Source organism: Poecilia latipinna, unplaced genomic scaffold (genome assembly GCF_001443285.1).
Source record: "Poecilia latipinna isolate Pla-1442-1.1 unplaced genomic scaffold, P_latipinna-1.0 Scaffold3859, whole genome shotgun sequence".
Classification (NCBI taxonomy): Eukaryota; Metazoa; Chordata; class Actinopteri; order Cyprinodontiformes; family Poeciliidae; genus Poecilia; species Poecilia latipinna.
This window is the reverse complement of record NW_015116475.1, coordinates 12,294-36,088: the sequence shown is the minus strand read 5'-3', so window position 1 is coordinate 36,088 and position 23,795 is coordinate 12,294. Positions and strand designations below refer to the sequence as shown.

The following is a 23,795-nucleotide window of genomic DNA, read 5'->3' as shown; positions in this document are numbered from 1 at the left end:
TGGTGGGGGGCCATGGGATGGTGGCCCATTGGAGGGAACCCAGGATGCATTGCAGCACCTGGTGGCGGTCCTCCATGGTGGGGGGGAGGCCCGGCGTGGTGGGGCGGTGGTCCTCCATGGTGAGCAGGAGGAGGGCCGCCGTGGTGGGGCGGGGGTCCGCCGTGATGCATACCATGTGGAGGGGGTCCGGGGTGGGGTCCGGGTCCAGAGCCCTGACCTTGAGCCTGGGCAGCGGCGGCCGCAGCAGCAGCAGCGGCGGCGGCAGCGGCTTGCTGCTCCATCTGTTGTCTGGCCTTCATCTCGGCGTATTTCAGCTGCTCCATGTGGAACGCCTGGCGCTCGGTGAGGAGCTGCTGCCGCTGAAGCTCCAGCTGCACAAAGAAACACAAACAATTAGAGGTGGAAAAATCCCTCCATTCTCAGATGCATCACGACGATTAGACTGAGGAAGTTATAGGAGCTTTCTGCCAGCAAAAGGTTAATAAAAGCATGTTAACTGGTGCTACAACCAACTACGATTAAAAAGCTAATGGTAAATAGCAGATCTGTAACGATTCATCAGAGGAGTCAAAGAACTTAATTTTTAAAAGTCCTTGAGCCATGTTACCCGCCTCAAGGCTTCGTCAAATAATGTTTAACTCTTTAGCGCACTGTGCTACAGCCAGACTCACTCCACCAATGAGCTGCTGATGAATGCTAAGAAGCTCCAGATTAATTCACTTATTGGCCATTTCTTACCACCTTTCCATATCTATTAACTAAAACCAATGATTTACCTTGGTACTCACTGATATACAATCATAAAAATATAAATTCTTACTTGTTAAACTTAGTTAAATAATATTTGGCATGAGACTGCAGGAATCTACATGCTTTCACTGAACGTTTTCTCCATTATCCAGACTGTTTCCATGTATTAGAGCTGGAACACGGTTTGCTGTGTTTCTGCTGTTCTGTGTAGATCTTTACAACTACAATGTTTTATAGCAGCAGCCCAGGTTTGGGTTCTCTCCAGTTCCACAAAAACTTCTTTAAACAGTTCTTTTCATGAAGTGTTTGCATCTGTGAAACTGGGCTTGAATCCCACCGCTATGAAAACACAGTTTTCCACTCCCACCAGTGTCTCCAGGACACACACTTTGAAACTCATAAGCTAAATCACTCATGTGTCCCATGAAGACCACTGTCGGTTCAAACTGCATCACTAAACAACTGCTTTGCTCTTGAAAACTTTCTCCTAGCAGCTCAATTTCTAAAGCTGCCAACATTTTAAGTTTTGTTTCTGCTTCAGTATCTTTGAAAGACCCAAGACTAAGTCAGGTTTAACTCACCCGGTGAGAACATGTGCGGATGGACTATATGTTTCTTGGCTACATCAAAGTAACCACAGAACTGAGTTGTATGGTACAGGAAATGCAAAACAGACAAGTACTCTCACAAAAACAAGGGTTCCCAGTCTGTCTTATAATAGCCACCTTATTTGGAGTAACAAAAAAAAAAATAAAAAATTCAAAAATTAACAGAAGAAAATGAGGACGAACCATAAAAAATAAATGACCCAGCAGCTTTATGATTTCAGACAAGAGTGATTTGTCTTTGGGAGGCTAAGAAATCGGTTTATCGTGTGAACAGCAGATAATCTAGCACTTTGTAGTGTTTTCTTAACATCAAGCTCAGACATTGTACAAGTATTTATTTCAAAATGGGACTGTGTGTTAAGTGAAGTGGAGGAGGTGCAAAACGTGGCCCGATAAATCCAATTCAGAGCATTTTCTCATTCAGTGAGTGACGCTAATAACCTTCATCTAAAATAAAGAAACTCCTGTTTCACACCAACATGGTGTTTAAAAGCAAAATATCCACCATGATCTAGTCAATTTTATTTAAAACAGTTATCATTACTGCAATAAAAATAACATACCACATTTTGTATCACGGTTATAGTGCTGCCATTTATACCAGATTTATTATTTTCATACTTTCAGAACTTTAAAACACCCTCTCATTTTAATAATAATAGATCATTTTTTATAATGCCCTTTATAGCCTTAGATATCAAAGAGCAGGAAACAGGAACAAAACAAGAAGTTGTAATGGATAAAGATAATTAAATGAATAGATACATGAATAAAAGAGATTAAAACCAATACGTAAGAAAATGAACCAAAAAGAAATCTCTTAAGGTATTTTTAAAAACAGTTAGTAATAAACTGACCTTTTTAAAACCTCTGTTTATCACAATAACTAATTATAGTATTAGATTTCAACTAAACATGTTGATTCTGCAGAACAGTTTAGCTTTTTTGGACATAAAAAATGTGTCATGTAAACACCCCAATCGGGATGTTTTACAGATTCAACTTGATCAAAATTAATTTATAATCTGAATAAGAGGGGTGATTTATGCCGACTGATAATCCGAATGGCGTGAATGTAAACACAGTTAATGTTAATAAATTTGCTGTGCTGCAAACATCTTTGAGATCTCATTATAAGGGCTTTAAACCATAGGAATGGTGAGACCAAAGACTTTCTAAAACCTCTGTTTATCACAATAGTAGTAACAAGAACTATGCTTACTTATAAAAGACTGGGGCGGATCAAAGGGAGCCTTGCCTTTGCATTAATTAACACATTTTTCTCCCAATTCCTAACATTTAAACTCTGACTTACAGCTTCCTTTTCGCGGTCCATGATGGTCTCCAGCTCTTCGAAGTGCCTCAGCTTGATTTCCAACTTCTTCATCTGGGTTTCCACCAGCAGCGCAACCAGGGACTTAATTTTCCTTTCTTCAACCGCCGCCAAGTGCTGAGAAGATGGATAAAGTACGATGATAAATATCCAAGAAAACGTAAATCTGTTGCAGGCCAGCATAATGGAAACATGTGATCTGTTGAGCGGCCGGCCTCACCTTGGCTTTGGTGGCTGCAGAAGCGAGAGCAGCAGCGGCCGCTGTGGCGATGTTTCCCTCTCCGATGTCATGCTCCAACTTCTTCTGCTTTTCCTCTCCCTCCTCAGTAGCCGTCTTGTCCTCTTTCTCCTTCTCTTGATCTGAAGATGAGGTGTCCATAGTTTCATCCTTATCTTTATCTGGAAGAAACAGTTTAAGAGATACATTCCTACTTCATTCCAACAGAACAATGTCATTTCTGCAAAAGAAAATGTTCTGAAGGACTAAGAACTGATGTTGATGGATGAGTTTTCTTTAGATTTCTACTTTGTCTCCAAAAAAGTCAAGTAAACTAAAACACGTTTTAGTGGTTCGTTGAAGAGATGTGATGACCTGTATCATGTTTTACCTGCTGAAGCCGTTTTGGTCTCTCCTTCTTCCTCCTTCTCCTGTTCATGCTCTGATCCCTCTGCTCCCTCCTTCTTCACCTTTTCTGTGCTCTCCGTCTTGTCGCTTTTCTCTGCCGACTCACTGGGCTTTTCCGCCTCATCCTTCATCTCAGCCTGAAAACAGAACATCACACACATGAGCTTAATGTATGAGAAAAGACATTATTCAGGAAGGATGCTTTGGGACTTAATGGGACGATTTAACTGTATTAAGTTTGTCTTGTGAAATTAGGAGTGCATGATATTAGAATATCTGCCAATGGTGTATATTATTTGTAAATATTGATGTATTTATGGCATCAGGTTCAATATTTCTTTATTTTCTTTTGTCCTTTGTTTCTCATTTGTGCTTCCATAACTCCAGGACAAAATGCAAACTCTTTCACTTTGAATATATTAGCCAGCAGTTATTGAACTCCAAACAGTCTTTTGCGATACGAGTATGAGCAACAATTTACATCACTGTGAATTTGTTCTACATTAAATAAACTGCTTTTAAATGCAGCCATGTTCATCGTTTGTGGATTATTAGTTCAAATTTCCCCTGTAGTGATCCAATCCAAGCGCCTGACGCTTGTTAACGAAGGATAATGATTCAGCCGCAGACACCGCATGCACTTTGGAGAAGACATTTACTTTCACCTGCAGCTCCTTCTACAAGCAGAAACTAAACACAGATGACTGGAAGGATAAACTTTACCCGCCCCTTGGGGGGGAGGGAGAGAAAGAGCACTTATAAAACGAAAACTGATGGTTGCCAAGAACTATTTAACACCTTAACAGATTTAAACTGTGTATTGATTTTTCTGTTTAAACATAATGAATGTTCCTGACTGCAGATGTAACGACATGATTTCAAACACTCACACCACACCAACGGCTCGCTGTGTACAGAAATGGTCAGACATGAGTCCACAGTCAGTGTTGATCATTTGAAATGACAAATATAGAAAACCAATGACCATATGTAGGGCGATAAGTAGAACTGATCAACTAATCAATTTATCTATTTAGACTCGGGTAAACTCTATGACAGCGTATTAGGCCAGGCTATGATTTATTTTTTATTCTTTTTTTAAATTACAAGAATAAAGTCATAATATTAGGAGAATGAAGTCGTAATTTTATGAGAATTCAAACACAAAAAGAAACAAAAAAATAGGGGAATGTTAGTATTTTATGACATTATCCTTTGGTGTCTGTATTATAAATAAGGAAATGAACATCAGCATCATTCATTTTTATCTGTACAAACAACCGAGTCTATTTGGAAGGAAGAATCACATGGACTGAGCTGATCATGTCAGATATTGATAACTAGAAGATTTTTTAAAATAAAAAGACTTTCTTGTAATTTTATGATGTTCTGGTAAAATTATGTCTTTATTCTGCTAAAAATATGAACATATTGTCTTAATTAAACAAAGATTCTTGAGCCTGGCCCTTATTTTTCCATCATACAACTCAAAATATTTTCTGCCGTTTGTAATCCATTTTATTTTTTAGGAAAGAATGCAAGAAAAAAAAAGATTTAAAATTGAATCTTGCATGAAAACCACTGGTGAATGTAACATTGTTTTTATTTCATTTTTTCATTTATTTTTATTCTGAACTATCAATATCTTAAACCTAAATTTATTGCATCTTTTTCAAACAACTGTCGGAAGAGGTAAGATGGCGGTGTGAACTAGTGACTCCGTAGGTTTGTAGCGTTTCCTCCAGGATTTATCCTCACCAGTTTGAGGAAATACACTTTTTTGTTCTAAAGATGGCTTATCAATATTTTTCCAAAATATTTTTTATAAGTTGCCTTTTTATCTCACCTTATCAGCCTGTTGGGAGTCTGAATCTGTTTCCATCTTTTCTGGCTCTGCGGTTTCTGCGAATCAAGAGGTGAAACAAAATATACATCAGGAAAATAATTTGTCAAAACAAACTCATGTTTTTTTTCTTCTTTTTTTTACAAAAACATTTATTCCTTCAGATAAAACCCCTTAAGAGGAGTGAGATTAGCAGGCTATTCTTAGTAAACAGATCAGTGGGGAAAAGTGTGAAAGCATCTGCACACAGGAGAGCAGCTGAATGAATGTTTACAGCTGAGAGTTAAACCATGTCACGGGTGCACTTAGGCCAACGTTGAGTCTGAAAATTGATTGTGGGTTGGGTGAAGTGCTTCAGGCCGAGTGAGAACTGGAACACATTTAGAGTTATTGATCACCACTGTAGTTGAAGAGGACAGTAATTCAGGCAGCAGAGGCATTTCATCAGGGATCATAAGTGCTGTGATGACAGTAAAAAGACACATTTTTAAGATGCTGCTAAGCAAAAATCAAGAGAGGCAGAACGATGACCCAGTTTTTCTGTTTTCCCTCCACCCAACCACTCTGCCCCATCTGCCACTGTTCTTTTAATCCACTGGTTACCACGGCAGTATAAACACACACCAATATCTGCAATGCTCGGCGCGTGCCGATAAAAACAGATGCAGATCAGATCCTTCAATGATCATAGAGAGTCATCATCTCCTGCTGGGGTTTGTGTGGATTCTTCCTAAAACATTAACATATTCTCAGAGCACTAATCTGCATCAAAACGCCCAGCTGCGTTTGATACTGTGAGTGCGTGCTGCCCTCTAGTGGCTGCACACTTTTTTTATCTGAAATATCTTACATGCAGGATTCGTACACTTATTCAACAGTAAAATTCAAGCATTTTTAAATAGGCAAGTATTAAAGTTTTTTAGTAAATAGAAATAATTTTGCCAACTCTAACTAACCAAAACCACGAAAAACTAAGTGTGACCAAACTTCAAAGAGTGAGAAAAAAAATGTTATTAGCTCTGAAATTTAATGTAAATCATGTTTTTCAAATTTAGGTTTTTAATCAAATGTTAGATTGCACTTTATTGCAACTGTGCACTCAATGAATTTATACATAATTCAAGCACTTTAAAAATCTTGAAAACACCAATTGAAACTCAAGCATTTACAAGGATTTCAGGCGCCATTACAAACACTTTATGTGTTGTAAACTTGCCCAAAAATATTTTTTGTAATGGTTCAAAAGAATAAAAAAAGTCTCCTCTACATTTGCACCTGTTTTTTCGGGCTCCTCCGGTGCGGTTCCTGCGATGCCGCTGCTCTCCAGGCCAAAGGTGGGATCCACCTTGCCGGTGCTCCTTGCTGCCTCCTGGACCTTCTTGACGTGAGCTTCTACCAACTCGGCAGGAACTTCCTCACGCACGCGAGAAAACTCCTCTGAAAAAGGAGAAAGGCTATTTTTACCTTGATGTCCTCTAAATGCTACCAGCACTAAAACAATACACGAAGAGATAAAGTCTTGATTCATTGATTTAGGTAAAAGAAATCAGCTTTTTCCAACACTCCTTGTCGTTTTGTGTGTTTTTGTAAATGTTTTAGGGCTGCAACTGACAATTACTTTAGTTATCCATTATGACAATTAAATGGATAAAAAAAACTGTCACATTTTGAAAAAAAAATGATTTAACCATTTAAGTCTATTTTTTAAATATTAAAAATACATAAAAATGCAAACAAAACACAAATACTTTTTAAATAGGATAATACGTATTTCAGTGAACATTTGATTATCTGTAGAAAATGATGCAAATCTGTAGCTATAAATAAAATATTTTTAACATTCCTTTCTATTTTTAATAGTCCTTTCTGCCTGACTTAACATGAATGCAGTGTGGAGCTGATTTGTTGATTGTTTTTTTATTAACAGATTAATAATTGGATAGCAAAAGCTCCCAACTAGGAGAAATATTTTAAAGAATTTGAACTAGGTGAAGCCAAAACTACACCGTAAAACTAGAACGTATTTATAGACAAAGGCTTTACTTTTATCTTAAATGTGAAATATATATATTTTTGGACAGTTTTAGCTTTGTTGCTACCCTGAGAGTGGTGTTCTTTCAACAGATGGCCTTTCTGTGTGTGTATACTGCAGTTAACGAATAACTGACAAATTCGTTGAGGATTATTTCAATAATCGATTCATCACGATTGATCAAATTAATCGTTTCAGCCCTAAAATAGTTGAGTAAGGTCATTGCAAATTCACAAATCTGATTCCAATGCATCAGCAGCAACAAATTATAGTAAAAGTATGACACAACACCTGATCTATTTCAGCTCTTCCTCCTGTTCTCACCTAAAGCTGCCTTGGCTGCAGCAGACGCTACTCTGGGATCCACCACAGAGGCCAGGAAGGCGACTGTGCTCATTACTGGGTTTCCGGACTGGCTGAAGGGAATGGGCTGGTAGGCCAGAGGGCCCAGAGACGTTTCTGTGCTCTCCAGGTACGGATCCTCAATGGGCAGCCGCAGGAAGTGCAGGATACATTCATCTTGGGTGCGAGAACCAACATGCTCCGACACTTTGTTCCAGTCGTCTTTGAACATTTCCAGGGCCTGTAAGCGGTACAAAGAGAGACATCTTTACCAGAACAGAGTATTTGGTTCTAATAGAAAATAAATACAAGTAATGAGAACATATTTAAAAATGTAACATTTACTGATTTATTGTGCAAGAAAGTTAGATAAGGAAGAGCAAAGTTGGAGAAAAGTGTTCTTTGCATAAAAAGGCTCACCTCAAGCAGCAGCAGAGTCTCTTGCTCGGTCCATTCTCTGGTGGTACCGGCTCCTTTTCCCTGCTGTGATTCAAAGCAAATACACATATAAAGTTAGACCATTTACAAGTCATTTTAAACATAATTTAGAATTTTACAGGCAAAATCTACTTTGATTTCTCACTTTGGCGTTTTTCTTGTAGAGGTCAGGGCGGAGACCAAAGTTCTGCAAGTCAATTGGTTTGTCTTTGGACTTATCTGCAAAGTTGGGCATTGGCTGAGGAGGAGGAATCTGGAGAACACATTATAAACGCCATAATGTTAACCTTTTAGCTTTTAAAGGTGTAATTCTTTACAGATGGTAGAAAATGTTGTCCTTACAGGTGGAGGCCGGTGGTTGAGGGGCATGAGGCCAGAGGGAGTGTCAGCCAGCACAGTGAAGTGGGGCGTGGGAGGGGGGCCCATGGGTAACGGCCGACTCTCAGCATCCACCTGGTAATTTACCAAACCCCACTGCTCCAGGAATGCATGAACCCTGAAGATGAGCAAAACACAAAGTTTAAATTCTACCATTATCAGTGTTTTCAAAGCATTTATACTAGGCCTGAAACAATTAATCATGATTAATCGATTATTTAAATAATCAACTAATGTAGTAACCGATTAATTGTTAGCTATTCTATAAAGACTCAAAAAATGGCCAATCACTGAAAGAACACTCAGAACAGTAATTAACACAAAACTGTGCAAAAATATTTACAATTAAATTTAAAATAATAAAAAAAAATTATCTGTAAATATATTTTACCCAGAAATCCTTGAATGATATATTTTTAGCTTTACCTGGTTCAAATTCTGTAAAAAAAAAAAATCTGTTATGAAGCACCTTTAGCTTAATTAATAGTCTAGTCCAGAAGATAATCAGCAGATTTGCCCTACATTGTATTAGATCGAACAGAAAGGTCTGAGCTTTTCACTTATTAATGTTAGAAGTATATTCTGGGCTGCAGTTCCTTTGCTACAAATGATGAAGCGTAAACTAAAAGGAATGCTATGTTATTGCATTTTAGGCAATAAAATGTTTTTTACTTAAAAAACAAATTGAAGTATTTGCATTTTAAATATATTTCTAATATTGTACAAAATATTCAATAACAAACATCCAGAATGTGCCAAATTTGATACAAACGCCTAATTGACTTTTTTTTTTTTTTTGCAGAGAACAAAAACTGGGTAAAAATGAAAAGCTAAGAGCCACATATTTAGCAAACCTCATGATGGCACAGACGTCCCCAGTCAGGTTTCTGCGACAGGAAGTGGAGGTCAGGTACTCCTGAGGGTTCAGCCGGTACGTGTCGATCATGAAGTTACGATAGGCCAGGTATCTGTGCAGGAAAACATGAGCATGACAGGAAATGTTTACAGTAATACCAGAAATAGTTCTCATAAAATAACATTTCCAACTCTATGTGGCTGGTGCAGGACTGAATGTCAAACTCACATTTCTGGAGTCTTGGATTTGTTCTTCCCATTAAAGAACTCTGGAAGAGCTCTCCTCTCAATCTCATGGATGCTAAAAGGAGTTAAAACAACAATAAAAAATTATGTTAAACTTGAACTGGGTATATTTTAATTACTGTAAAAATTGTGATTGAACCTGATATAAAATTTAAAAGAAAAACTATAAAGCTGGGTTAACTTAAAAACTCCATCACACTAACTTTCCAAATAAAACTTTATCTTTTGTTGACTCCTCAGAAGGTCCAGCGTTTTTGACCTTATATGGTCAATGCAATAGATTAAAGCATTTATAAACCTTCGTACAAAGCATGTAATCACTAAAAGCGCTAAATGTAGCAACAAAAAAGGAGACAAAATAACAGAGATGTTTCCACTCTGTCTGAGCTGACCTGTTGTAGTCGAACCAGGCAGCATAACTGGGAATGATGATGTGATGCGTCTGCTCAGTTACATTGTCCTCTCCAGCATCCATCCGATTGACTTCTCCTTTGCCCTGTTCATCATCATCCTGCAGATACAGACAGTTCTCTAAATAATGACACTAAAAATAATGTTTTGAATTTTTCAAAACTGTCAAACCTTTGTTTCTTAGTATACATTTAATGTGCCATCTAATCCACAAAAACAAAACTATCCTGACCAAATATATTCCTTTTAAAGACAAAATTCAAAACAGCCTCAGCCACAAAATGGACCACTGAAAAAATTACCTCTACAAATGTAGCTCAGAACACTCAATGCTAAACTACTGGAACCACATTTAAATATGCTTCCAGCAGTCTGATAAAAACATAGCAGGGTGTGAAAATTGTAGGTATGTCAGCTTAAATAGATCACATTTTTAGTGATGTGTTGCTTTCTGACCCAGTTTCACTCTGTGGTGGAGTAGAGCATCGGAGGAGACTAGTTGGGACAAAATATCTTCCCAATTTTGAGAGAGAGAGAGAGAGTAGCATGTTTTGTGGTTTAGTAGAGCTAAATTCCACTTATTTTACGCATCTTAAGACACGTTTTCAACTGACAAATGGGATGGCAATATTTTTACCCAATGAGAGTTAATCTGACAAACTGACATAATTCTGCACAGAACCAATAGAATACAATATGGATTTCACTGGAGTTTGAAGTTCATCTACAGTAACTGAAAACAAATTTTTAAATTTTTAAAATACTTTGCATTCCTCATGGAAATACCAAAGTCTATGTAATGTACAAATGAAATAGCTCATTATAGCGTCACTGCTCCAATCACTGAAGGCCTTTTTACGGCGCTTGCAGCTTTTTAATGTTTTTTGTTTATTTATTGGAAAATAATTCTCTATAATTTAAAAATTTCTATATTTGAAAATTCTTGATTCATCAGTTTACCAATACATTTCAGTACACTATGATAAAAATAAAAAAGAAGTTTTTTCGGACCTTGCCACCGGACAGCACCGAATCATCCTCCATGTCATCTGGGAAAAATGCAAATAAACTTTGTTAGACACATAGCAGCGCTAAAGTTCAAGGGTTTTAAGATGATTAAACACAATTATGTTACCAAACACACAACCAAGCATGCAAATCCAGTTAGGATACAAACCCAAATCTGCCATATTCCCTCCCTTGACTGGAGTATTTTCACTGTCTTTTTTTGAATTAGCTGTGCATGGAACAGAAGTGAGAAAAATGAACCAAGTGAAACACTGGAGGGGAGATAAAAGATTAAAATAAAAAACCTTCAAGACAGCACAATTCAGGGGCATGGAGGTAATAACCAACATGAAGCAAAACTGGGGGGAAAACATGAGAGGACCCTAAAATAGACTGAATTACTTTGGGTGCTTTGAGAGAAGATGATTTCTTTGGGGGGACAAAAAGTGGGACATTAATGGGACTAGGTAAAAAAAATAAAATAAAAAAAGAAAGCGTTCTCAGTTTTATGTGATTGGCATTAAAGTATATCCTAAAAGAAAATAATTTGAGTTTTAAGACCAAGTCTTAAAAGTTGGAGAACGGCATTTTGTTACAAGATACGAGTACAAAGTGAAGGACAAAGAGTTAAAAACAAAACTACTGATAAGTAGGACTGGGAACCTAGAGAAAGAACCTGGCTTTGTTGTAAGTGTATATGCTGCATATGCTGCTGCTGCATTTCCACTCTGTTGAGTTCATTCCACTGACATGCAAAGCAGGTGAGGACAGAGGAGCTCAATCCCAGAGGCATCAACATGACATGCAGGATGTTGAAACAAGCACAATGCTTCTGTGCTAAGAATTACTCAAACAAAGACGTCTTGTGCAGGATACCTTTAATTAATCTAAAGTTTTGGACATTCTCTAACATTTTGAAACATAAAAGCGCAGAGTATCCAGTGTCAATTAACTGGTTATTTTTTTGTTATTTTACACCCAGATAATAAGTTCTGCCAGTGCTTCCCAGAGCGGAATGCTGTAGGATGGAGAACACACCATGCTGTCTTTACTTGAATCATAACAGAAGTAGTCTGTTCTCTCTTGCTTATTGTTTCATCATCTTTTAGCCATGTGATACTTTTAACAATGTTATATTATATGATTACAGACAGTATTATCCTGAAAATTGCTGATTTTAAGGTCAGGACATAATTTTATTTTACAGTGTTTTCCTTCTGGAAATGAACTTCCAAATACATCTTTTTAAACTGAGTAAATATGAATTCTACTAGAATTCTAGTAGAACTAGAATTTTAATCACAATGAAGGTGAATAAAAATTGGTCTTAAAGAGAAGTCTAAACATTTCCAAATTGATATTCAATGATAAGTGCGATTTTACTCACTTTTGTCTAGTACAGATAACTTTTATTCGTTCCTTCAGCTACACTTGCCCAACTTAAATAATGTATTTTAGTTGTTTCATTTAACAGGATTTTAAAAAATTGTCAAGGTGACTTAAATTAATCAAACTGTCAAGATGCTCAGGGCTAGAAGTAGTGAGAGCAATGTGATGAAAGAAAAAAAAGGTCAGAAAAACAAAGGTTAACAGTAATCAATATTCCAAAATGCAGAAATAGCTGCTTGTGCAGCTTTCTGAAGCTTTGTCCCTGAAAAACATAAAAACAAATCTAATTTGCTGTGAGCTTTGTCCTTTGCTTAAACAGCCCACATACCATTCTTGGACACACCATCCTCCATGCTGGCGCCGGCAGAGGAGTCATCCATGTCCTTCGTCATGTCCTCCTCAGTGTCCTCTTCCTCTCCTCTGTGTCCCCGTCGCTTCCAGTGAGGCCCTGGGTTCCTGCGAAAGGGCAAATTGGAAGCTTTTCAGCACCGACTACTTTTTCTGTGTTGTTCATCTAAACTAAATTGTCTTTCTTACCCCTTCTTTCCTCCTTTTTTTCGGGACTCGGCTGGAGTGCTGGGCGGCGAGGGCGAGCGCCTCCTCTTCTTGCTCGCAGAGTTTGCCTTGCGCTCCTTGCGATCGGGTGTACGGGAAGACTGATCAGACAAACCCCGTGCAGCGCAGGGAGCGAGGGATGGAGGATGAGAGAAAGAGCGGCAGAATGAGAAGAATGGAACGGTTGCACACACAAGGAGGGGAAGCAGAGGGAGAACAACAACAGGGTTGGGGAGGATGCTTTGGTGGGTGGTGGAGGAGACAAACCGGGTTCCTGTACACCGTCCAGTCAAAAATAGTCACATCTGGTTAATAAAGTTCCATGTTTGCTCTACAAATGTTGTCATTTTCCAACTTATAGTGGTCAAATCCTAAAGAAAGTAAAAACATTGACTGCCTCCGTATTAACGCTGACAGGAACCCTGAACTTAATCAGAAAGTAGACGAAGTGCAACAAAAGGTTTGAAAAAGGTGAGCAGTAGACAGAAGCCAGATGTGGAAAAGGACGACGAAGAACAGGGCAAAGCTACAGGCAAAAAAAGGCTAACTTGCAACAAAAAAATACTCTCATACAAAACATCCACACATGCCGTCAAACTGAATGTTTCAAACACAAGACACACAAACCTACCTCCTCCTCTTTGGGGAAGATTCTCTGTCGGAAGCTGACAGGCTTTTTGTTCTCGTCCAGCTCATAGTCTTCCTCATTCATCCACTCATTGAAGGCATCTGTGTCTAAAACCCACTTGGCATGAACCTAAGGAAGCAGAGAGAAGTCTTACCTCTGTAATATTTACAAATGATCAAAAGAGCATTGTTAATAAGCAGTGATTGTGAAAGCGAATAATCCCTTCAACATTAATATATTAATGAAATTATTAGATTTTATTTTAATTCAACTGGATTTAATTAGCAGTATCAATATAATTCTGCAATTATTCCAAATAAACTGCATTTCATGACATTGGTAGATTTGTTTTTGTAAATATATTTTTACCAGAAGCCCAGTTCTAGTCTTTTTCTTCAGCTTTAGTTATAACAAAACTTGTAAAGTGATGTAAGGAAACATCATTTTTTGAAACTTCAAGGCATTCAAAACGGATCTATTCCAGGAGCCAACTTAAAAACTCAAATAATTTTGAAAAGTATCAATTATTTTAAACAGATACGATAAGGAGCTTATTTTTCTTTTTACACAAAAAAACCCATCTTCATAGACCGTGATATTTACCTTCCAGGGTTTCTCAGAGCTGGGAGGATCTTCCACATCACCATCCACCTCACCGCCTGACACCCAGGTGTCATAGCTGACAAAACATGAACCATCAGTGATCAGTCATGCAGCGTAAAGACATGGGGAACTGAATCAATTTCTTAAAAAAATACTTAAAATAAACATGCAAAACGTTATCCAGAAAATATGAGAAAAAAGCCATTTGAGAAAGAAAATCTGAGCTTTTCAGCAACAGATTCTGTTCACCTGTCTGGGTAGAAGCCCCAGTGAACGAGGACCTGCTTGTCCTTCCTCATGACCGGACGCAGCCACTCCTCTGAAAAACACAAATCAGTGTTTAAATTCTAAATGTTCAGGAGAAAAACAATCAATTTACATTTCCACCCACTTATTGCACAATTGTCCATGTTGGTGAAAATGGAAAACTCTATCTAAACCACTGTTCGCTACATTTTTATACAACTAAAGACACATTATATGGCATCTGAAAACAGTTGGATCATACTGGGAACAAAATAAATCTTCTCCTGAACATTTTATATAATTAACAAGTGAATCTGTGAGTCAGAAAAATCTCAATCAAGTTTATTTATATAGCATATTTCAGCAGCAAGGTGGTTCAAGATGCTTTACATAATAAAAACACAACATTACAAAGCTATAAAGAAAACACCATACAGTCAACAACTGCACAAACTACATTTTGATAAGTGCCATCACCAAAATCATACACATCAAATATGACGGTCAATGTTTTATTTATTATGGTTCAAAAGATTTGAAACCAACCGTCTTCCTGCTGCGTCAAAGATGGGTGAATGTGATGAGTTGCCTTTGACTTGTCCTCAGTGACCGAACCCTGGAGAGGAGATGAGAAAAAAAACAAATACATCAGCATCTATTATAAAATCTACTTCCCAAATAATTAGGATTGTCTCGGTTTGACCCAAGTTCACCTGGTGCCTCTTGATGATGTCTTTGAGCTTGCTGACTTGCTTCTGCTCAATTTCTGGCGACAGGTAGACGAGGGGCCGTGTCAGGCAGTTATTCTAAAAGCACACAAACACTTTCAGGAAACCGGTAAAGAGCTAAATGAAGACATATTTAGTCTAAATAACACAAACTGAACATGTACAGTCAGCAGCCTTTGTCTACACTCTTGCTCTCACCTGGACCAGGTGTTTTTCAACATTTAGGAACATTTCCACATTCCGGTCCATCCGAGACGGATTCTGCAGGTCAAATCTCCTCCTGATAGTGAATGTCAGATAATATATAATAAAATCCCTGATAAATATCTTCAATTGGTACTCATGGACATACATATTAAATCAATCAAGTTTATTTTAATATCACATTTCAGCAACAAGGCAGTTCAAAGTGCTTTACATCATAAAAACACAAAGTCATAGAAAACACAGTTGAAACATTTTGCCAAGTGCCATCATTACACATCAAAATGTTGGGTAGTATTTCAATTATTATGGTTCAAAAGAAACAGTTAACTTACCAGCCCTGCTCACTTTTATACTTGTATACTGATCCCAAGATGTGACAGAGAGTTCCTCCTGCCTTGAGATCAAGGAAACATTTGGCCTAGACGAGGGGAAGGAACAAGAACTGTGTTTTAGTGCCTAGGGTGTGTGGTTAATGTCACGAGTAATGAGTGTGTGCTTACAGGTAGCTTGGTAAGAGGAGGATTGTTGACCCTGCGTCCAAACGCATCCTCTTGAAACTGAAGCAGCTGGACCACCAGGCCAGCCAGGGACTTACTGGATGGAGAGTCATTCTGGACATACTGGGGGGACACAAAGACAAACACGTTAACTTATCTCATATTTTTTAACTCATGTTTAATGAAACAGAAATGCTCCAAGACCTCCAGTCAAAGTAGGCGGTGATAGCATCACTAAAATTAATAGTAAAATTCAAAGGAAGAACTCAATCAGTGTTTACTACTGCCTCTCAGTCCATACATTCATCAGCTTTTTCTTTAAGTTTAAAGAGCAAACGAATAAATCAGAAATTAAGTATCTAAATATATGTATATTTTTAACAAAAGCTCTGCTTACAAACAAAATGGAGACAGAAATGCATCAGAAAGTAGCAGCGCTAGGCTCTAAAATACAAATTATGCTCATGTAAAGGAATATCTCATATTGCACTTTTCTGCAGTCACCAGTGAAAATCAGAGATGATCTGGGAAATAAGCTGGTGACTGGAATCAGCAGATTTTCAGCTGGATCTGCCCTGACCAATGACCAGACAGAAAGTAGAACATTTTGTGACCAGTGAAAGCACAAAGTACCGCCAGGTCACCCAATAGACCCCACTCCTCAGTGTGGATGCATTTAATGTGTGAAGAAGACTCAAAGTTAGATATTTTTCCTATTAATGATGTCTATTAATCAGAAGGAGAATGGAGATGTGAGTAACAACTGAAAAGGAGGCTGTATTACCAACAAGACATCAAGACATCTTTCCACTTTATTCAGGCTGCAAAAGAGCGAGAGAGAGCAAAACCTGCAGCAGTTAACAGGGACTTTGAGCAAAATGCTGCAATGTTGTTCTGTTTTATCCTTTTCCCTCCCTGTGAAAGTGCTGGATTATAAAATCTTGTTATTGGGGATCTCAGTGATAAGGTAATGTGCTACATTATTCAGAACATAAATATATTTTTTCTAATTTTTTCTGCTGAACAGCAATCGTTACTGATATGGAATTACACCAACTCTGACAAAAAATAATTACAGATCACACACAGCAGGAAGGCAAATAAAATAATACTTTTTATTGTTATTGTATTTTATGTTGCCTCTTAAAGACAAATCCAAATTGGCTAAAATCCGTTTCTGGAGGTTAAATCTTTACAAAATCGAAAGATTTGAAATCATCCACAAAATTATGATCAGTGCTCAAGAAGGGTTCTAAAGATTCATAAATAAAACCATATAACTCATAACTAACAAGTAGTTTTTTTATTATTAAACAGTCATTACCAATGACCAATCTATATAGCCTTTCCTTTTTGGAAAGGCTGATGGAGGTGCAATTACTAAGCAATAAATACAATATGTTTAGGTACATATTGATGTACCTAAACATCAATATGTTTAGGTACATGTTCTTATTCCTGCAGTTCATAGGATAAACTACCATCTTTAGAATATTAGTCTGCACCCACAAATAAGTTAATACATAAAATAACATCTTCGTAAACTGGTATTTGTATAAATTTTAACACTTGTTCAAGGATACTTGAAGTGCATGATGTTTGTGCGCATAGTGCTTGCCACGATAAGTTGCATTCTGTTTTTTTAGTATCATTTTCCAGGCATGAGATACACGTCCACATACATAGATGACCTTTATTATAAATCTGAGCACAGAACAGCTTGTAACAAAGTAATCACACTTCTTATACACTGCTTATGCATGAGCAAATTACTTCCTATATTAGATTTCTTTTGTGAAACTGTATTAAAGGCGATAAATATGCCTCCATGTAAATCCAAACATTTCTATGTATTATTTAATTCAAACTTTACCCAGATTACAATTTTAACAATCCCAGTTTAATAGTGGGTTAGATTTGGAGCATTAGGGGAACACTCTTTGTTTAGCTAACTGAAGTGGGTGAATGGAGCCTGAACTGGCTGATAAGCTAGTGTGTTGACAAAACACAACCTGTTGTTCTACACAAAATGCATCTGGATTTGAAATCTGTACAGTTATCTAATGACTGATTTTATTCCTGAGTTTAATACCCCAAAAACTGGATGAATGCGCATTTATCCATATGATTTGTATGAAGGCTATCCCGTGACTTTTCCGTTAGCTCTTGAGGCCTTTTATTATACACGATGAGAGAATGTTTTATTTTTTATTATCTTACCTGAGTAAAGTTTCAACTGTGTTTCTCTATAATAAAAACCACAAGCAGCGTATCCGATGGACGTTTATGAACATTTCCTAAACAGTGTTGCCATTTAGAAAGCTGCATGAGAAGTCAGGGAGCTAACTGTAGCTAGGCTAGTTTAGTTCATTTCCACTAGTACTCGTGTGAATACTGCGTATATCTATACTGCGTATACCTGTAAAATACGATATACTATCGTATTTTATAGGGATACGTGAACTGCACAAATAAGTTTATATGCGTATAAATAAATAAATATGTCTGGAGATAGTACTTGTGAGGCTAAAAGCAGATGTAGCAGATCCATTGTGCCAACGAGAGGCGGGCCTTCATAGAAAGCAATGGAGCAAGAGAGCAGCTAGCTCACCTTCTTGTAGTGCTTTCCGATCCAAAGTCGCACCGTCTCAAGCTGAGAAATTGTTTCCGAACTTTCCCAATATTTCGTAGAAGGTCCGCCGTCTTTCTTTCGGGCTACCGCCGTTCCGCCGCCGACCAGACCCGCGGTTCCTCCGCCTGAGCCCGTCCCGCCTGCTGTTGTCGCCGACGTCGCCATTGTGTTTAGCTCGCTGCGTTGCCTTTCTCCTCCAGAGCGTCCCTCACCGTGCAAGTTTTCAAATGATATTGCGCAGTCGCAAAAGTCTCGATGGAAGAGCTCATGGGAAATGTAGGCATAGCCTCAAAGAAGAAGAAACGGAGACGTTCAAGAATTAGTCACGTTCAACCACTCACACAGTATTTCGGCTGGTACGGCTGTTTTTACACAAAAAAACAAGATCGGAAATGAAAAAAGTGCAAAAATAGAAAAGAGCAATTATGTACATTAATTTACAAGAGTATTTTATGTGACCAATTCAGTAATTTATTTTATTTTTTTTAAGTCAATGCACAACAAAATGAGAAAGGACCAATAAGCTCGTCTGCCAGTGCAGCAACAATTTGGTTACATAATGTAATGTATATATTATTTAAAAATTACTGAATTAAATCAAATCCATTTTGAAACTTGTATGTCAACATTTTAAACTGTATTTGCTTTGCAATTGATCAACAAAGTTTCCCAAGTATACACAAACTTCTGTTGAATACTTATGTTTAATGATATGCTCTTGTTTGTGTTAGACTTCATAATAAGCTTACATCACAGTTTCAAAAGGATATAAACCCTGTCGGTTAAAGAGTATAATCAGAGTGTACTTTACAGTCCACCTGACAGCACATATGATAATTAACTATATTTTACTGCTTTATCTTAACTTAGAAATGTGAACAGGAAACAAATGTACTTATTTGGAACTGACAAATGACACATAAAAGAAAGTCATAAAACCAAAAGGGAACAAAAAACAACCTTTAAACTGTATTTTTTTATTTATTTGATAATGTGATTTTAAATGTTTGTTTGGCGTTACCACTGAGTATATAGCTCAAAATGTTCACACAGACACAATGTAGCGACAACCATATTTTACACTTCTGGTTGCTGTTTTTTTACATGCACTCAAATTTTTGATCCACTTAGAAAAGTAATCTTATTCCTTTACAACGTCTATTTATCTTTCCATTTCCATTTCCCACGAACAAAGTCCCCCAGAACTGTTGAGTAGGCACAGTAGAAAACAGTTTTCCCTTTCTCATTAGCTACACCTGAACAGAACTACTCTTGACCTAAAAAACCCTGTATCTGCCTCTGGCATAATCAGAAAACAAAATTAAATACAATTCCTCGGTGATAAACTCTGGCAAACAGGAAACATGACTCCTACACACAGTTTGGATCCTCAGACAGTGTTCAGAGCCCTTTTATTTCAGCTTCTTTAAAACAGATCCTGGATGGGACATTTGCTGCTCCTCTGCTGGCCCTCTGTGAGCTATGGCTATTGGGGACCAGAAAAAAAATAGGTTTTCCTTCTAAGGGTAAATTGGGATAGATAAGGCATAGAGAAGATGATGATTTGTTATTACATGTGAGATAAGATACGCTATATTTCAAGGGAAAAAACGTGCTGCACGGAATGACCGACATTTCTGTTGCATCAAAATAAAGCCATAAAGTTTCTCGGTTTCAAATTCATCGTTGTCCATAACTTACTCATTTTCATTTTAACAGATGTTACTAAGTTTTAAGATGCTTCAGATGAATTTCAGTAAAATGTTGAAACACATAGAAAACAGGCAATAACTAAACTTCAGATCAACAGTGACAGGTGCTGCACCGATAAAACACACAAACTGTCTTAAGTTTTTCATTTCAGGCCAGTAAAACTGGCTTAATTTGACAGGACTTTATCTAAATTATTATGACCTTCACCTTTTAGCATGGCATGACACAGAATTTTTCAACCCTCAGAATGAAAGTAAATAGAATTGTGTTAGAAGCTGCAAATCCCTCACGTGTTTGCAGCAATAAATGTTATCTTATTCTAAGGAATAATCAAAGTCATAAGCAGAGTAAGAAAGCACATATCACGATAAGATTCCTGCATAAATATTCCTTGATAAACAGCAGTTCCTCATTTTCTTCAGTGACTTTTTGACAAGAGGTACTTGGACCAGAATCTACAGTCTGTAATGTGCATTGAGTTCAGTTTTTCTTTTCACAATTAGATTTTGATATCTGACTTGTGAACTTTCTCTGCAGTGTAAATCAGAACAATGAGACAGACTTCAGCTCTGCTTCTGCTGCTTCTCCTGGTGACAGCCGTGGCTTATGGATACAGTAAGAATCATCTGCCTTCATCTGCAAATTAAATGTTTTACTTTGGATTCACTCAATGTCAAAACAGTAAACTGTGAGGCTATCATCTTAGTTGCTCAACTATGTTTTTCATGTATTTAGAGGCAATAATAAAAGAAAAACAGAGATTGGGATTTTAAGATGATTTTTTTTCACCCACACTCAGGGGCTTCCCATAAATATTTGAAATTCAACACAGAATATAGAAATGTATATTTATTAATATAAATTGAGAACACTATGCATTTTAATTTAATTTCAGCCAGCCCTGTTTGCAACTCAAACTAGGACTGCATGAACAGTAACACATGCACACATTATATATACATAAATGTGTATTTCTGAACAAAATACATTATTTTATGCCTCTTTTTACCATTTTCTTTCATATTGGATTCATACTACTGTGTATTGAAAAACAACTTTTAAATGTTAAATGAAATATAATCAGAAATCTCATTGCCCTCCTGCAGTACCACCGGTTGCAAAACCCATGTTAAATAGCCATGACTTTAAAGACTTGATGGAACTTCACTCTTTATAAGAGCTGCTTCATTTCCTTATGCTTAATCAGAAAAGTGTTTTTCAAAACACCAACATACATATCAAGAAAGGAGAAAGTGCCAACAGCTATCATTGTTTCACTGTTTTGTTTTGTTTATTTTTATTTTTTTCAGAAAATGTGGCTTTACATGGCAAAGCAACTCAGTCTCATCGGCTCAAATCAGAGTTTAGTATGGATGCCAACAATGCTATTGATGGAAACCGAAATTCTGACCTGACACGGGGATCTTGCACCCACACTGGATCACAGGCACACCCCTGGTGGAGAGTGGACCTGCTGGAGTCCTACATCATCACTTCCATCTCTGTAACCAACAGAGGAGACTGCTGCTCAGAAACCATTAACGGAGCAGGAATTCATATAGGAAACTCCCTACAAGATGATGGTAGATCAAACCCAGTGTGAGTAAAACCCTTTTTTATTTCAAATCTTTGGAAAGAAAGAGGAGAACTTTCAGTCACGTGAGGGTCCTTGAATAGTGTTTTATAATTGGCCTAATAAACTGAAATTATTTGCATTTCACTTATAAAACTTATATTTATTTAACAGATGTATTATTTTTAATTCTACAGGATATGACAAATGTAAAAAAAAATAAATAAACAAAGTATATAGATGTTTGTTATCCACTGAAATGATACAGTATTTAAGACCTAGTCTAAAGTTTGTGTTCATTTATTAATTTTGGTTTAATTTTAAATTGCTTTTTCCCATTTTTTAATTCCTTGCAGAGAAATCATGGTCGATAGATATGCATTGCTTTATAACTCATTATTTTACTGTCTTGATTGTATTGAAATAAACTCAAATTTATCCCACTTTTTCTTTAGGGTTGCTGTAATTGCTGGCATCCCATCTGGAAGGACTTTGAAAATAACTTTTACCAGTCCTGTTAAGGGCCGTTATGTGATTGTGTCACTTCCTGGTTTTAACAGAGTCCTTACACTCTGTGAGGTGGAGGTCTACGGTTATCGTGCTCCAACTGGTGAGACCTGCATTTCTTACTCTCAATATATTATTCAAAAGAAGCTCAAGTTATTTTATCTCTAATTTTAGGAATAGTATCAGAAGATGAAATTGTTTCACATTTTCAGAGTGTAAATAATCCAAAAAAACAGCAGTGCAGAAGAAAGAGTATATCTTAAACGGTTCAGTATGCGTAAGAAGTGCAATAGTCAAATATAAAATAACTGCCATGGAACAAATGAAGCAGTTACAAAAAAACATTAAAAATAGGATTGCTTTCCCGCTAACTCCCGTCTCCTGCATGAAGATCATTAAAAAGTTTTTGTTTTCGAATCCACTATAATAAACGACTCAAATACATCCAGGCATATCGTCAGAACCCACTTCTCACTGTAGTCAAATTATTTATCAATTCTTATATTTTAAAATCTTATGTTGCAGGAGAGAATATAGCAATCTGTGGAAAAGCTACTCAGTCATCATTGCATTCTAATGGCATTGCCTACAACTCCATTGATGGGAATCGTGCTGGATACTGGAGCAAAGGTTCTTGCAGTCATACAGCACAAGAATTAAATCCCTGGTGGCGACTGGACCTGGGAAAAACCCATAAAGTGTTCTCTGTCAATGTAACCAGCAATGTGGAAAACTACGTACGACTTCGAGGAGCTGAAATTCGTATCGGTGATTCACTTGATAACAACGGCAACAATAATCCCAGGTGATAGTCAGAAATCCTCATATTGCAACGCAACATATTTTCTGCCTCATCACATTTTGTTTCTTAACAGAACCAATTATTTTTTTTCCTAACAGGTGTGCTGTGATCTCAAACATCGCTCCAGGTTTTACTCAAAACTTTCAGTGCAATGGAATGGATGGTCGATACATTAACATTGTCATACCTGCAAGAGTTGAGTATCTCGTCTTGTGTGAGGTTGAAGTCTACGCATCAAGACTAGATTAAATAGATCTGCCACTCTTTTAAATGTTGATACTTTCGTAGAAAAACATGTCTTCATCAAATTTAATGACTAGCTCACAATACTCAGTGACAGCTGTAAATCCTTTGACTAGAACATGATCCAATCACTTTATGCTTCTGAACTGCTGATTTAAGAAAATACTTACTGAAAATCCAAAAAGTAAAAAACAGAAAACAATAATCTTGTTAATTAGTTTGCAAGGTGTTATGTGTAACCAATTCAGTAATTCTTTGTTTGTATATGTTGATGCAGATATGATGAGAAAGGAGCAATAATCTGCCAGAGTAGCAGCAATTTGGTTAGATAATGTAACATATATATTTGGATTTAAATATTGATTAATTAAATCAAATCCATTTTGCAGCATTTATATTTACTTTTCGTTTTTTATATTTATAATGTCAACATGTATAACTGACAGTCTAATAAACTTTTGTTCCTAAGCAGAGTGCTTAGGAACAAATAAATTTTAATAAAGAAATTGTTAAAATCTCTTGTGTGGAAATGGATATTGAATTGTAAATCAATGATTAAAGTGCAGTGCTAAATAAAGTGCTAGTTTTAGAAAGGTGCAAAAG

At 37.0% G+C, this 23,795-nt stretch overlaps 2 protein-coding genes across 2 annotated transcripts; one reads left to right on the top strand and one right to left on the bottom strand.

The window, feature by feature from the left end:
* Positions 1–5: 5 nt before the first annotated feature.
* On the bottom strand, positions 6–18,581 carry LOC106941776 (SWI/SNF complex subunit SMARCC1-like; the record flags this gene model as incomplete). Its single annotated transcript, XM_015024889.1, has 26 exons — positions 18,334–18,581; positions 15,726–15,845; positions 15,558–15,643; positions 15,217–15,298; positions 15,004–15,096; positions 14,837–14,906; positions 14,294–14,363; positions 14,045–14,120; positions 13,445–13,570; positions 12,796–12,914; positions 12,587–12,714; positions 11,039–11,098; positions 10,873–10,910; positions 9,843–9,961; positions 9,434–9,505; positions 9,204–9,317; positions 8,314–8,467; positions 8,117–8,224; positions 7,954–8,016; positions 7,516–7,774; positions 6,435–6,596; positions 5,163–5,218; positions 3,300–3,453; positions 2,912–3,090; positions 2,674–2,808; positions 6–371 (listed from the first exon to the last, which is right to left on the bottom strand). Coding segments are annotated over exons 1-26 (3,195 nt in total), but the record flags the coding sequence as incomplete, so codon positions are not given.
* A 2,037-nt stretch (positions 18,582–20,618) lies between these two features.
* LOC106941772 (fucolectin-1-like) lies at positions 20,619–23,244 on the top strand. Its single transcript, XM_015024886.1, has 5 exons — positions 20,619–20,682; positions 21,378–21,666; positions 22,096–22,250; positions 22,673–22,952; positions 23,048–23,244. Exons 1-5 carry the CDS (start codon positions 20,619–20,621, stop codon positions 23,196–23,198), a joined length of 939 nt encoding a protein of 312 aa, XP_014880372.1. The 3' UTR covers positions 23,199–23,244.
* Positions 23,245–23,795: the final 551 nt, after the last annotated feature.